This window comes from Myotis yumanensis, unplaced genomic scaffold (genome assembly GCF_028538775.1).
Source record: "Myotis yumanensis isolate MYYU_CA2020_CCGP unplaced genomic scaffold, mMyoYum1.0.hap1 SCAF_12, whole genome shotgun sequence".
In the NCBI taxonomy this organism is placed as follows: Eukaryota; Metazoa; Chordata; class Mammalia; order Chiroptera; family Vespertilionidae; genus Myotis; species Myotis yumanensis.
The window spans coordinates 24,934,977-24,950,062 of NW_027223763.1; the positions used below are offsets into that span (position 1 = coordinate 24,934,977).

Genomic DNA, 15,086 nt, shown 5'->3' on the forward strand with positions numbered 1-15,086 from the left:
GGCATCTTCTCTAGGGTCCTCCTCAAATGCCACGTGTCTCAAAGCCTTCCTCTACTTTCCGGGCAGAGCTAGTCACTCTATTCCATGTGCCCCTTGTAACTTTGCTCATTCCTTTTTTAGGGCACTTAGCACGTTTTATTGTGATTTAGTTGCTTTTAGGCATCTGAAGTTATTAGTCCGAATGGTTTACAAGGGTAGACTCTATAGGTTTAATATTTTTCTATGTGTGGCCCTGGCATTCAATACACAAAAGGCATTCAGTTAAATGTTAGTTAAATGAGTGAATTTATTGTATGTTTCCTTACAAGCACCATTCAACAACAAAATAAACAAATTCAGTAAGCTTTACAGAATCTGTAGAAATTCTCACCATTGGGCCTTTAGTTGTGCTGACCCTTGCCAACACCAAAGGTTTAACAATAAAATATCTTTAGGGGGCTTAATTAATGAAACCCAGGTAAACATCTTTTTAGTGATTAGCCTTACTACAGAATATCTGAAATACTTGAGAAATGTATGAATAACATGTACTCTTGACTGTTTTTGTCAAGTATTTCTTAGCCTAGTTTCTCACAGGAGCTGGACAATGGGCCATTCAAGGCTGGGGCATCTATGCTGCTGAAGAAAAGTCCGCACGCATGCGTTGGCTATCAGATGCACAGATGACAAGACTGGCATTGTTTTGGAAGTTAAGAAATTGAATGTAATTTCTCTTTTTTGGGGGGGTGGAAATATTTTTCTTAAGAAACAACTTTTTGCCTTGTTCTAAGAGCTTAAACAAATCTCAGCTGACTTTTTTTTTTTTGGTAAAATGTCATTCACAGAAGTTATTTTAGCCTGGAAAAATGTAAACAGCATGTTACCAGTTTGTACCTTTACCACAGAGAAACCTTAAAACCATCCTTGTGGAATGTCTGGCTGTCAATGGCATTATCAGATGATGAGTAGTGAGTCTGAAGCGATAAAGCTGGGGCCAGAATATGGAAGGCTATGAATGCCAACCTAAGGAATTTAAACTTTCTCAGGTATTCAATGGAAGCCACTGAAAATATTTCAGTAGAAAAACGAAAGCCAGACCTTGTTCTCATTCTTGTGGCAGTGATGTGAGGAACGGCTTAAAGTGGGGGAAGATGAGGTGGGGAGTGGAAGGTAATAGTCTTTTACTAGAGTGATGGCCATGAATATATTGAGAAGTTGATGTAACTAACATTCAAAGTAGACTGACAGGACCCAGTGAGAGGCGAGATATAAAGAATGGGGGAGCCAAGCTGGTAACCCCTAAAATTTTACAGTTGGGGAATCCCTGGCTAGAATGGGAAAAGGCATCCATTCCTGAGAAAACGCTTACTACAGGAGATAAAGCCAAAACTAGGACTCTGATCTTGATTCCCCATCCAATTCTTGCTACTATAGCTACTGCCTGGTTTGGAACATAAAAACTGGTTTGAAAGACCACAGGCCTCAGCAGGCAACTTGATATGGCATAATAAAACTTCAGTTAAATTACTTTAAAATTTTTTTTCTTAGACCATGGTTATAATTCTACCTTTGTGCTAACTAGCTTTGATCTTGGGCAAATGATTTGCCTTTGACACCTTTTACACTTTTCTTTCCATTTATTTCTCGCGTTAATATGCACAGATGTATTTCTTGTCTCCCACAGTAAATACTTTCTTTGAGGGAAATGATGTGGATAATAAATACGGATCTTTTACCATTGATTGTTTATAATACCCAAGAAGTCTCTCTGTAAAATAGTGTCAAATTAATGAATATAAATAGTGAGAACCACCTGTTAGAAACAAAATAAAGTGATAAAACCCCAAACAGAACCTGAACTATTTACATTAACTTAGGCTAGCAGGGAAGCCTCCCTACCTTTTATTTGGCTTCTAACAACTTCAGAACATCGTCTAATATGCATAAGGGCCTGAGAGCCACAGCCACGTTGTACTTCACTGTGAGAGAAGGAAGTGTGCCTTTCCACAGAACCTTTTCCCAGGCCTTTCTTCATCCTTCCTCGCAAAGGTTTCATAGAGCACAAGGAGGGACAAAGGGGAGACCTGTCAGTTTTTTAAAGTATGGCGTGGTTTGGTTTCTGTAATAGGTAATGCTGTACGTTACCCATTTATTCTTTAGGTTTCTTCAACCTCTTGTGATTGGTAATACTAGTACTCAGTTCTCACTTCTGGGCAAGCTACTTACGGCACTACGGGCAGGCAGACGCCCCAGAGGAAGGTTTAGGGACTCGCAGTATTCTCCCTTTAACAGCACTCAGCTTCCATATAACCTAAAAGTAAGTTCTTGCTCCAGCGACTCTGGCCAGCATACCCCCTTTCTGGGCATCCTTAGGTTACTAGCTCCAGCACAAGTGGCTAGGAGAGCTAAGCCAGCAGAAGAAAATCAAAACTGAGAAAGGAAGAGAGTAGAGGTCATAAGGACAAGTGAGTAGAGTCTTTGACTAATAAACACTGAGATGGCTTTTTCATGTGATTTGCCAAATGTCTTTGGAGGCAATTCCAAAAGAAAAGTTTCAAAAATGTTCTAATACTAGTGTCACACAGAGTGCATGGCTTCCCTAAAGCACCATTTAAAGCGTAATAATCACTGGAGTCAAGATTTGGCTTAAAAAATTAATTTTTAAATTAAATGTAGAAACCACTGCTTAAGTGATAGTTATAACCCACGAAGATAAGGAAATTTGGAGAATGTATGGGTGGGTTAGAAACACTTTAAATTTTATAGTCTAAGGACTAAATTCAGCACTATGTACTTCTGCATTGGCCAATGTTAAAAACTTTGAGACTGCTTTGAGGAAAGAAGTTTTCTTAAAAAGTGCAAATGAATGGCACGTGTAATTTCAAAGTAATCCTTTGTTACAGAATATATGGGTGTTTGGGTGAAGCAGAATGAAGGGCCCACCTCAATTTTATATACAGAAGTAGCATAGTCTGAGAGTAAGAGTTTTTTTAGTTCAATAGACCTAGTTAACACCCTAGCTTCATTTGTTTGTAGTTGAATAACTGCAAATTGTTTAACTTCTCTGCGACTGTTTCCCTACCTGTACAATGCTTAGTGAAGTGCCTGGCAAGTAGATGATATTCAATGAGTATCAGTTCCCCTGTAAGCATGGTGGTGTCTGTTTCAAACTAAGGGTCTCAACCTATTGGTAGATTATGAAATCACTTGAGTATGTTGCAGCCAGCATATTTTAGAAACTAAAACATTAAAAAACATCAGAGTGAGCTGCACATTAAAAGTAAGAATAGTTCCATTATATATATGCTGAGTTTTGATATAAGTGCATTTTTTATTGTGGGTTACAATAAAAAGTGCATTTTTTATTGTGGGTTACAATAAAAAATTTCAGTCTCTGAAAATAAATTATTAGTTTATTTTATCAAAAAATGTCTTTAGGAGTGCCACCTTTACCCACTATGCCTCTATAAACTTGAAGAACTTAATAAAAGTGCTTAAAGTGTTCCTTACCTTTTAACTTGTTGCAATAAAAATAAGACATGAATTACAGAGAGGATGAATTTGATCTGATACTATTGGGCATTAAATTCCACTTTAAGATTAGTTTCTGTGTCATATTGACTAATATATGCTTCTAAACACTATAGTTTACAGGTATATCATTGATAATTGATTAAACACGTCTAGAAACTTCTACAAAAAGTTGGCTATTAGGATCTATAATAGGAAAATTAGATACAAGTTCTAAATCAGTTTAAATAAAACTTTCTTAAAAGGACTGTGACGTTGCCTACTCATGAAGACTTGTAGAGAAATATTCCAATCCTGATTAGTAAAAATCAGAGGCCTTTATGAGCACATGCACTGTGTCTCACATTGGCTCAATAAAAATGAGAGCCCAGACCAAAACGTGAGCTTTAATTATGGGCCTCCTCTCTCCTTCAGGTCCTGATATAAAACCAGCCTGACAGTATAATGACTCCCTAGTTGTGTTAAGATTGTGGGCTTCAAAGCATGGAGTGGGAATAATATGCAGTGATGAAGACTGGGCATTGTTGAAGGGAATACTAGAAATTATAGAATTCAATGATACAGCTGAATCTTGATGTAACTGTCTTAAATTTGTAATCTTAGCTGATCAGGCTCGATTGACCATTAGAATCACATGTGGGACTGAAGGTTAGGAATCTTATTTTAAACAGGCACCCCAAGTAATTCTGATCCTCATTCTGGTTTGAACTACTTGTGTTAAAGGGACATAGATCAGAAAATTTTAAAAAGTGGAGCTCAAAAGTAATTATCCCAACCTTACAGGTATCAATATCAAATACTGAATCAGAATCTGACACTTGTTCAAAGTACTTCCTTCTTGGTATTAAAGTAACAAGTCAACAGGCTGCAATACAGTTCTTGATATTGTATAGTTATTTAAGGACAATAAAAAATAGTGCTTCCTCTCTTTGGAATTTATTGGTGAGAAGAATCAAAAAGTATGAAGGAAAAAGGTCTCTTTAGAGACAGAAATAAAAGGTAGCAATCAATAAAAGTTGTTAAAAGTAAGCTCAGCAAGAGAGAAATGATAAACCATTCCACTGCCTGATGACTCTGCCTCCTGAGCAGAGAAAGCCCAGATCTTTTGTGGTGTTGGTACCCTTTCCTCTGTCCTCAGAAAAAAAGAGTAAGGCAAAAGGTGGTTCTTTCCTATTTCAAATGAGTTGGAGGTAAGGATGAGGCTGCCTGTAACCTTAAATTCTTTCTAAATTTAAAACCTTTTTGCTCTTTGATATAGACACTGGGTTGGGCTGGGCCAAGCTTGCTGTCAATGTCAAGTGTTGGAATTAGCACCACAAATCCATCAGGACTGAGAGTTGGCACCAGGCTTTGTCCATCATCAACTTGAATATGAGAAAAGGCAAGCAGAATGCCACTCTTGGGAAGAAATAGCAGCTGTGAAAGTGAAGGAAAGCACAGGAGATAGCAAAGCCTGGGGGAAAGGATGGTAGTAAGAGATATGAGGTAGAAAGCTAGTTCTTAGCTTCACCAAGGGCTGGCTGAAAAGACCTAGGGTTAGAAACTCCCTGTGTGGCAGGTACAACAGCCACTGAGTTTGGAAGATGCCCCAGGAAATGATCTGGCATATTCCCTGCCTGCTTATTTTTTAGCTCAAATTCTAACTATTTGGAGATCTCTTTCTCGCTGCCTCCCTCCCTCTCTTATCTAGAGATTATAGGAAAGGATGAATAAAGATGGGAGACAATTTTTAAAAAGCAGATTAGGACTGGCTGGTGTGGCTCAGTGTTTGAGCGTCAACCTATGAACCAGGAGGTCATGGTTCTATTCCCGATCAGGGCACATGCCTGGGTTGTAGGCTCAATCCCCAGTGTGGAGCATGTAGGAAGCAGCTGATCAATGATTCTTTCTTCATTGATGTTACTATCTCTCCCTCTCCCTTCGCCTCTGAAATCAATAAAAAATATATTTTAAAAAAGCAAATTATGAGAAAAACCCTCATTCACCCCACAAGTCAAAGAACTTTTGAAAAATACAAGGGAAGGAAGGCAGAGGGCACTACTTCTGTGAAGAGACAAACTGACAAACAGCTGGTTTAATAACACTGTCTCCTACCACTTGAGATTTTGTCTTTATTTAAAGAGAGACAGAGGGAAAAGTTCAGAGAGTCAGTGTCACAGATTAAGATGTTTAAAAGAGAAGTTGGGCCTTTCTTTCACTATTAGTTTCCTTCATCAGAAAATATAGTGGGCCTATAGGAAACTACGATAGTTTCATCCAATGACTCTACCATGTACTTCACCTGTGCCCTTGCCAGATCTGGATTTCCTATTTGAAAGAAAGACTCCTGAACTACCATGCTTTTCTTTGCTAACAGGCCTAAATAATCTCCTACATTTAGAAGATAAAAAGCATATTTAACATATGCTTAGTCTCAGGATCTCCAAATCAGGGTTAGGAAAGGAACTATTCTTTCATAACCCAACATGTCCACACATCACATGTCCTTATCAAAGTTATGGGTTCAGTTTTCACACTTCCAGAAAGAAAATCTGCTCCCTGGCAGTCTTCAAACTACCTGACAAACATTATACACCCTCAGCCCAGGCCCCTCAATTCCATTAATATACCAGCAAACAAAAATATATATCCACTTATAACAGTCCAATCCCACTTGAGCATCTACAGCCACTGTCCTATATAATAAAAGGCTAATATGCAAATCGACCGAATGGTGGAAGGACTGGTCGCTATGACACGCACTGACCACCAGGGGGCACATGCTCAACGCAGGAGCTGCCCCCTAGTGGTCAGTGCGCTCCCACAGGGGGAGCGCTGCTCAACCAGAAGCCCTGAACCAGGCTCACAGCTGGCGAGCACAGTGGTGGTGGTGGGAGCCTCTTCCACTCCTGTGGCAGCACTAAGGATGTCCGACTGATGGCGGGGAGCGGGCCTAAGCCATCAGTTAGACATCTCCCGAGGGCTCCCAGACTGGGAGAGGGCACAGGCTGGACTGAGGGACCCCCTCTCCAAGTGCACGAATTTCATGCATCGGGCCTCTAGTCTTGATATAATCATGTTCCAAAAGCTGAGTGTCCGACAGCAACAAAGGTCCATTAGTATAAACACGTTGGAGCCAATAATACTGAAGTTTGGTTTTTAACTGCATTTTTTGTCAGTTTGGCTGGGAAGATCTGGACAGCTGGAAATGAGCTTCTCCGTCATTTTCTGTTTCCTTCTTTGTATCAATTTTCCACCTGTGAAGCCCAACACCCCACCACCAAGTGCAGCTGCAATTCCTGCCACTTTGAAGCCTGCAAGGAGGCCAATCGGACCCCCCACCGCTCCTCCGAGGAGTGCACCTGCCACAGGCAGAATTGCCAGCTTGTATTTTGCAGCCTGTAAAAAAAAAAAATTCAATTTAGAAATTGAGTTGAGAATATCTGCCTGTGGTGATGTGCATTTTCCTCTCATTACTCCTGCCAATGCCTCTTTAACTCTTGGTACATAATTAACCTTAGAGATTGTACTGGTGGGAGGGGGCAGAAAGAGTATTCCACAGGTACTACAATTGCTCCAGAACTCAGAATTTAGAGAAACGGGCTACAAAGAGCTGACTGCTACAAATTGAATTTACTCGCAAAACAATCAAACCACTAACTACCTCACTGGCTTATTTAAACAGGTTCAGCAGCCACAGATACCCAAAGTTTTCATTTTGCACACATATTATTCCATGCCCTGGGGTTAAACGCAAAAGTCTATGGAAAGAGATGGCCCCTCCACACATGCTGTCACATCCTTAGATCTTTGTCCCTACTGGATTCTGGCAAGCCTCTCTATGCCCCTGAACCTCTAAGTATTTCCTTCTAACACCAAATACCTCAGAGTGGGGCTGCAGTTTATTCTCTCTTTGAAAAAAACTTCTCTCCCAACAGAATGAAAGAGTAGAATATTACTACAGCCATTGATTTCTTGCACTACCTATGTGTCATTTCTTCCTTATTTCCTTAATTGCTGGTTCCCTCAAGATTAAAGAGAGCAGATCAATTGGGTTAATACTACAAATTCCTGGGAGCCAGAGTAACATTGATTTGTCAGCAGGAGCAGAATCTTACCTTCCCCAAGTTTCTGGTTCCCTCTTCAACATTCACAGCAGCACTGTTGACATGGTCCTCAATGCTGTCAATCTTCTCCTGCTGAGACTAGATGCAAAGGAATTATGAGTGAGCATTCCTGCTGGGGAGCAGCAGAGAGCCAATACACACTATTTTAATTCCTGTAATCAGGGCCCTGTGTACTGCAGCCTTGCAGTCTTAATAGTGGTTCATTAATAGCATCTGATAAACTATGTCCAAAGTACAAATTCACTTTTTTTTTTTTTTTAAAAAGAGGGTGACTTACTTATTAGGTAATAAAAGGCTGGCACCTTTATAGGAAAAAGCATCTCACGCTAAAATTCATTCAAGCATACAAACATTCTCCAAATGAATCTATTTTCCAGGAGAAAAGAAATTCAAGTAAGCATTTACATGTCATGTGTGTTGGACAGGAAAAAAGCAAAAACAAAAACAGAAAAACCTCCCTAGCTTATCTCTTTGAAGATTCAGTTTAAAACAGGCAAATTTGACTTAGGAGTAAAACTCCCTTGACCCAATAAATACAAATTATTACATTTTAGAAATAAGAATACAGTGTGGTTTGATCTGCCATGAAATCTTTCTACTTCTGATCTGATAAGCAGTAAGGAGCAGAGAATGAATTTACTGTCCTGTGTTTTACACCTGTACAATTTAATACATTTTAAAATCATGACAAGCTAAAATGTTTCTGATCAAATATATTAATAAATCATTCTACATAAAACGACAACACCTGCACTGACACAACAGAAATTGTGACTCACAGAATCTCTGAGTAGAAGGAATGCTTAGGTCACTGAGTGGGATTTACCCTCAGGTGTGTAAAGCCAAACTACAACATTTCTGACAGGTGGTTACCGAGCCTCTGCTCAGACAATAAAACTTCTTTAATGTTAGCTCCCCTCCCCTCACCACCCTAGAAGAATAAACGCCAGTTCTGACACCCTACCCTTGTTTCTCTTTAGGACAACCCCACACTTTCCATTCTTGCTTGAAAGTCTATGCTAGAAGATAAATCACAGATGCAAAGCTCTATCATCAACCTCCATATCTTGATGAGTTGAAAATAGTCAACATGTCCCCTTTTTCTCAGACCCAAAAGAATTCCATCAAGATGGCAGAGGCTGCCTGAGCCAACCACTGTGGCTCAATGGTTGAACATCGACCCATAAACTAGTAGGTCACGCTTCATTCCCAGTCAGGGACATGCCTAGGTTGGGGGCTCAATCCCCAGTAGGGGGCACGCAGGAGGCAGCCAATCGATGATTCTCATAATTGATGTTTCTCTCTCTCTGTCTCTCTTCCTCTCTCTGAAGTGAATTTAAAAATATATATTTTTTAAAAAGATGGCAGAACCTAGCAGAATTACTATCATTTCTAAAGCTCAAGTGTTATCTCAAGACCTCAGGGAAATATTTTTTAATGCTCCTTCCTACAAGTTTGGATATTGAAGCTCTATGACTTTTTTTTTAATAAATTAAAATTCTAAAATAATTTTATTAAAAAAATTTTTTTTCACAAAAATACCTTGGGATAATTGGAGAAAGGATCACAAGACAAAACAAAGCCTGAGGTTACTGATTATTTGAACTGTAACGCTCACCATCATTGCAATCACCAGTACAAATGAGGCCTCTCTCACCCTGGGGAGTAGCTCACACCTCTAAGTACTTATTCACTGACATAAGGAAGCTTGCTTAAATATGAGGCAGAGAGCAGACCACCCCCTATCCTGGGATCAGTAGTCATCCCTCAGTTGTGTAGATCTGCCTTATTCTTCCCCTATTTTGCTTGGTTTGAATCCCAAACTTTGCCCATATCTTCAAACTCTGCTTCTTGAGTAAGAAGGACTCAAAATAACAGAAAATTAGATTTAGGCAACTGGTGTCAAAGTGTTAGTAACTGTCCACAGCATGACCAGCCAGACTCCATTCAGAGCAAAATCTGGTCACCACCTTTCCACTGTGTCCTTGGGTCTGTATGTTGGGCAAAATAACACATACACAATCTTTTTTTTTTTAAATACATATTTTATTGATTTTTTACAGAGAAAAAGGGAGAGGGATAGAGAGTTAGAAACATCGATGAGAGAGAAACATCGATCAGCTGCCTCCTGCACACACCCCACTGGGGTTGTGCCCGCAACCAAGACACATGCCCTTGACCAGAATCGAACCCGGGACCCTTGAGTCTGCAGGCTGACGCTCTATCCACTGAGCCAAATCGGTCAGGGACACATACACAATCTTATCTCAGTACAGAAACCCAAGCTCTTAACAACAGTGGCTCAGGAGCCTCCTCACCTATATCTACTAACCTCCTACATCTACTAATCTGCCTGTAGTGCCCACATTTGACAACCTTCAAACTCTCTTCCTGACATTATATACTTTGGTGGCTTGTGTATGTTCTCAGCATCCCTTTAACAATAAATTAAATCACTTATGAGAATCACTGCAGTGTTTCTAGAGTAATACATGGACTTTTTCCTTTTTAAATAAAAATTATTTCAATACTAATGAAGAATTGTTTTTCTCTCTTTTTAAAAATATTTTTTAGTGATTTTTAGAAAGAGAGGAAGGGAGAGGGAGAGAGAGAAACATCTATGTGGGAGGAAACATCCACTGGCTGCCTCCTGCACACCCCCTACCAGGGATTAAACCTGCAACCCAGCATGTGCCCTGATCAGGAATTGAACCAGCAATCTTTCAGTGCATGTACAATGTCCAACCAACTGAGCCACACAGGCCAGAGTGAATTGTTTTTCTTTTGAATGTTGATGTTGATAGTTATAAGCACACATCCTCAACCTGTGGGTCGCGATCCCTTTGGGGGTCGAACGACCTTTTCACAGGGGTCACCTAAGACCATCCTGCATATCAGATATTTACATTACGATTCATAACAGTAGCAAAATTACAGTTATGAAGTAGCAACAAAAATAATTTCATGATTGGGGGTCACAACATGAGGAACTGTATTTAAAGGGCCAGAAGTTTGAGAACCACTGCTCTATATCAAGTAATATTAATACATTCAACAAATCTATTCCCAAATCCATTTACATCAATAAAAATGCTCTCTCTTGAACAGTCTTGCTAATAGTTGTGCAGTTTTATGATTGTGCTTGAAAAGCTATGGTTTAAGAAGTTAATGCCGAAACTCCAGAATTTTTTCTTTATTACTAACTCCAAATTTCAGCCAGCTTTCAAGCCAGTTCTACTCTTAGATCTTGACCAATCCAGATAACATTGATCTATCCTGGTTCTGAACTATATGTAGTCTAAATATATGTGGTCTCTATCCTGAATCATATGCAATCACATATACAGAAAAGCCCAAAAACAAACATACAAATGCTATGATATACAAGGAGAATACAGGATTATATTCACCTACAGTAGATAATAAATGAAGTAGGTAAGTAGGATGTTGACATCAGGGGATTTAGCAACAGGAAAAGGGCTGTAGGAGCTATAGTATTAAAATATCTAAAGCTAATGTTGGTAGCAAAAGTAGAAGTCTAACCAAGGAGCATAAGGGAATCAACTAAGGGAGGAACAAAAGCAGGAATGCAGTGGGGTAATAGAAGGGAAGGAGGGTGAGAAGTAATAGGCATTACTCCTCCCATCAATTTACATTTACTCCTCCCATCAATTTACAAAGCTCATTATTGTCAAATAATATCCTGACAGTCACCTAGGTAATAAATGGAGGAATCTGATCTAATCCACTACAACCCAGCTTTTATGCATCCAGAATAAAACTGGATTTAAAAATCCATAGTGAATAAATAAGGCAAAATGTAGAGACAAAACTGGACCTATAACTAGGGTGACCTGCTATTAAGCAACTGGGGCAGCATTTTTTAAATTCCCCTTGACTAGAAATAGGGTTGGTTCCACAATTACAGGAAAGAGAACACTTGAACAATAAAGGCTGAAGAAAAATAAAGATGGGGCCAAGTACATATTAATTTATTACCATCTATTAGACCATATCTGGATGTCTCAATGGTTTTGTAAGTTCTTTTTTTATTATGGTAAAAATTAAAATAAAATTTATAATTTAACCATTTTTAAAATATATATGTTTTTATTGATTTCAGAGAGAAAGGAGAAGGAGAGATAAAAATATCAATGATGAGAGAGAAACATTATTGGCTGCCTCCTGCATGCCCCCCCACTGAGGATTGAGCCTGAAACCCAGGCATGTGCCCTGACTGGGAATCGAACCATGACTCCTGGTTCATAGGTCAACACTCAACCACTGAGACACACCAGCTAGCCACAATTTAACCATTTTTAAGTATACAATTCAGTGGAATTAACTACATTCACAATGTTGTGTAACTGTCATGACTATCCTATAGGTTCTTTTTTATACTATTCTCTATTCTTAGCTCAGTACTATGCACACAGAAAGTGCTCCATAAATAAATGGTTAACTTGCCTAGATACTATCATGTCCATGTGATGATAATGAGAGGATGTGGTCACTCTGATTATGTTCCCAAGTCATTTGTTGCCTAAATGGAGCTTCTGTGAGTCCTTGACCATGTGGTCATGAGAACTCAGTCACCCTGGGAATAGTAATCAGGGTTTCTCCTTTGAGCTATTGCTTAATAACAATCTGTCCTTACACAGATTATTATAAATAGGACATTTGTATAGAGCTATGGCTATAGTCTAACTCTCCCTGCACGAACCTTCCTTAGATTAGGGATTAGGAACTGCTTAATAACCTAATAGTACTAGTATATATAATAGTTAAATGGCCCCAAACCCTTCATTTTCCTTTCATGTGTCGATCTCACTAGAAGGGAAATGTGTTTGTCTTGAATGAGAACTTTTTAACATGTTTAGTTTGTTTTTTAAATAAACTTTAAGTATAATCTACGTACATTAGACCTCACACATTTCATGTGTACATACCAATGACTTTTGGCAAATGTATATATCTATATAACCAGACATATACAGACCTTACAAGATATATTAGATCAGAGATTATGCATTACAATTAAATAAATCTTGATTCTAAAAACAACAAATATTTTGGGATTCTTGTATCATTCTCTTTTATATACAAATATGTTAATAGTTTGTACAGATACCTAATCCAGAAACTTCATTTTGCTTCTTCTGACTTAGAGGCATCAAAAAAAGGAAAATGCTTTAAAGAATTTGCTATATTTGCCGTAGCTGGTTTCTCAGTGGTTATATCATCTGCCCACAAACTGAAGGGTTGCGGGTTCAATTATGGTCAAAGGCATATATCTCGGTTGCGGGCTCGATCCTCAGCCCCTGTTGGGGTGCCTGCCGAAGGCAACCAATCGATACATCTCTCTCACATTGGTGTTTCTCTCTGTCTCTATCCTCCCATCCATTCTCTCTCAAAATCAATGGAAAAAATATCCTTGGGTGAAGATTAACCCGCCCCCCCCCCCCCCCCCCCCCGCCGCAAATGTTTTTAAACAATATTCAATTTAAGCATTATATTTCAAGAACAAAATCCACACACTAGAGAACAAGCAGAGTACAGGTCTAGTACTGATAAGCCTAGAAATCATATTCTAGGAATACATTAGCGAATCAAGGGTTTTTAAGAGAAGACAATATGGTGAGGTAGGATAGAGTGAGGAAAGAGAAGGTGGTCTCAAAGGTTGAAAAACTTTTATGTGGAAAAGATATAAAACTTGTTCAGCATATGGCTCCATGGAGCAAAAGTACCAGAGGGAAGTTATTAAAGGGCAGAGTTTACTTTACATGAGGAAGAACTTCTAAGAGCCTCCAAATGGGATGGTTGAAGTATGATGTGTCCCTGCACTGTAATTGCTCAAAAAGAGGCGAAAGACCATCTATTTGAGAAGTTGGGGCAAGAGTAGATTAGTTGACCTTTTCAATTCCGAGAATGGTTGATTTAGGAGCTCTTCTAATTTAAAGCCAGGTGTCAAGGAAATCATAACTCAAAAATGTACAATCCGACAGAACCTGGCGACCGAACCTGGCTGGAGAACCTAGCAAGAGAACATGGCCACAGAACCTGGCTGGAGATCTTGGACAGAACTTGGCTGGAGATCCTGGTTAGAACCAGGTGAGAGAACCCAACCATGCTGGGCAACTGAACACTGCCTCCATGTCATTCCTTCTTCACCGACTCCGTCCACACCTTGGGGAACCCCTGGACCTGTTGGGGCTGGACCCCAACACTGCACCATTCTGCATTCCCACCAGCAGAATACTAGGGTTCCCTTTTCTCCACATCCTCTCCAGCACTTGTCATTTATTGGTTTGTTGATGGTAGCCATTCTGTCAGGTGTGATGTAATACCTCGTTGTGGTTTTGGTTTGCATCTCTCTGATGATTAGCATTTTTCATATGTCTATTGGCCATCTGTATGTCTTCTTTGAAGAAGTGTCTATTCGGATCCTTTGCCCATTTTTTAATTGGATCACTTGTCTTCTGGTGTTGACTTGTGTGTGTGTGTATATATATATATATATATTTAGATTTATCTTTATTGTTGAAAGTAAAAAAAAAAAAATGTACAATCCCCAAATCATAGTTTGATCAAGAACAAAGAACTAAACCTAGACAGAAGCATAAGCAGAAATAGGGTTGCTCCTGCAGGTACATCCATACATACACACACATAACTAACTCATACATCCAACCTTCCAACACACAATTCCTGGGAAGAAAAAATAATTTAGAAAAATAGTAACAAAATCTATTCTATTTTTTCCAGTGAGTTTACTTTATGTTCTCTAATCTATGTTAACAGTTTCACTGGCTACCTGATTATGCAGAATAAAGCCTTAGTGTTTCTTATCTTTGACTTTTCCATCTTCCTCCAATTCCTACCCCAGAAATACCTCTCAGTCATCCCTTATCCATGGGAAATATGTTGCAAGACCTACAGTAGATGCCTGAAACCACAGATATTACTGAACCCTATTATACTGTGTTTTTTCCTAGACACACACACACACTTTACAGCTTTGCTTTGGTATATACAAATTGCCAGCATCACTACTCTTGCACTTTGGGGTCATTATTAAGTAAAACAGGGTTACTGGAACACAGGCATTGTAATACCATGACAGTCTAGCTGATAAGCCAAGATGGCTGTTAAGTGACTAAGGGTGGGGAGGATATACAACATGGATACTATGGACAAAGGGATGATTCATGTCTTGAGCTAAGACAGAGTAGGGCAGTGCCAGATTTCATCATACTACCCAGAACGATGTACAATTTAAAACTTATTATTTCTGGAATTTTCCATTTAACATTTTCAGACCACAGTAGACCACAGTAACTAAAACCATGGAAAGCAAAATTGTAGAAAGCAAAACTGCAGATAAGGGGGGGACTACTGTACTTGCTTTGCCATTGCTCTTTGTGAAACTCTTGCAATCGATTCCTAACCAGTTATCCTGCCTATAATCTT

At 39.2% G+C, this 15,086-nt stretch overlaps 1 protein-coding gene across 3 annotated transcripts in view; it reads right to left on the reverse strand.

Moving 5' to 3' along the window:
* Positions 1-261: 261 nt before the first annotated feature.
* Positions 262-15,086, reverse strand: part of STX17 (syntaxin 17) — a 50,272-nt gene continuing 35,447 nt past the window's right edge. For all 3 annotated transcript variants that reach the window (XM_070431075.1, XM_070431073.1, XM_070431074.1), the window contains 2 exons: positions 7,608-7,694; positions 262-6,888 (listed from right to left, as the gene is read on the reverse strand). In XM_070431075.1, the coding sequence (XP_070287176.1) occupies positions 6,649-6,888; positions 7,608-7,694 (327 nt within the window). In that variant the 3' untranslated portion in view covers positions 262-6,648. The remainder of the gene's footprint in view (positions 6,889-7,607; positions 7,695-15,086) is intronic.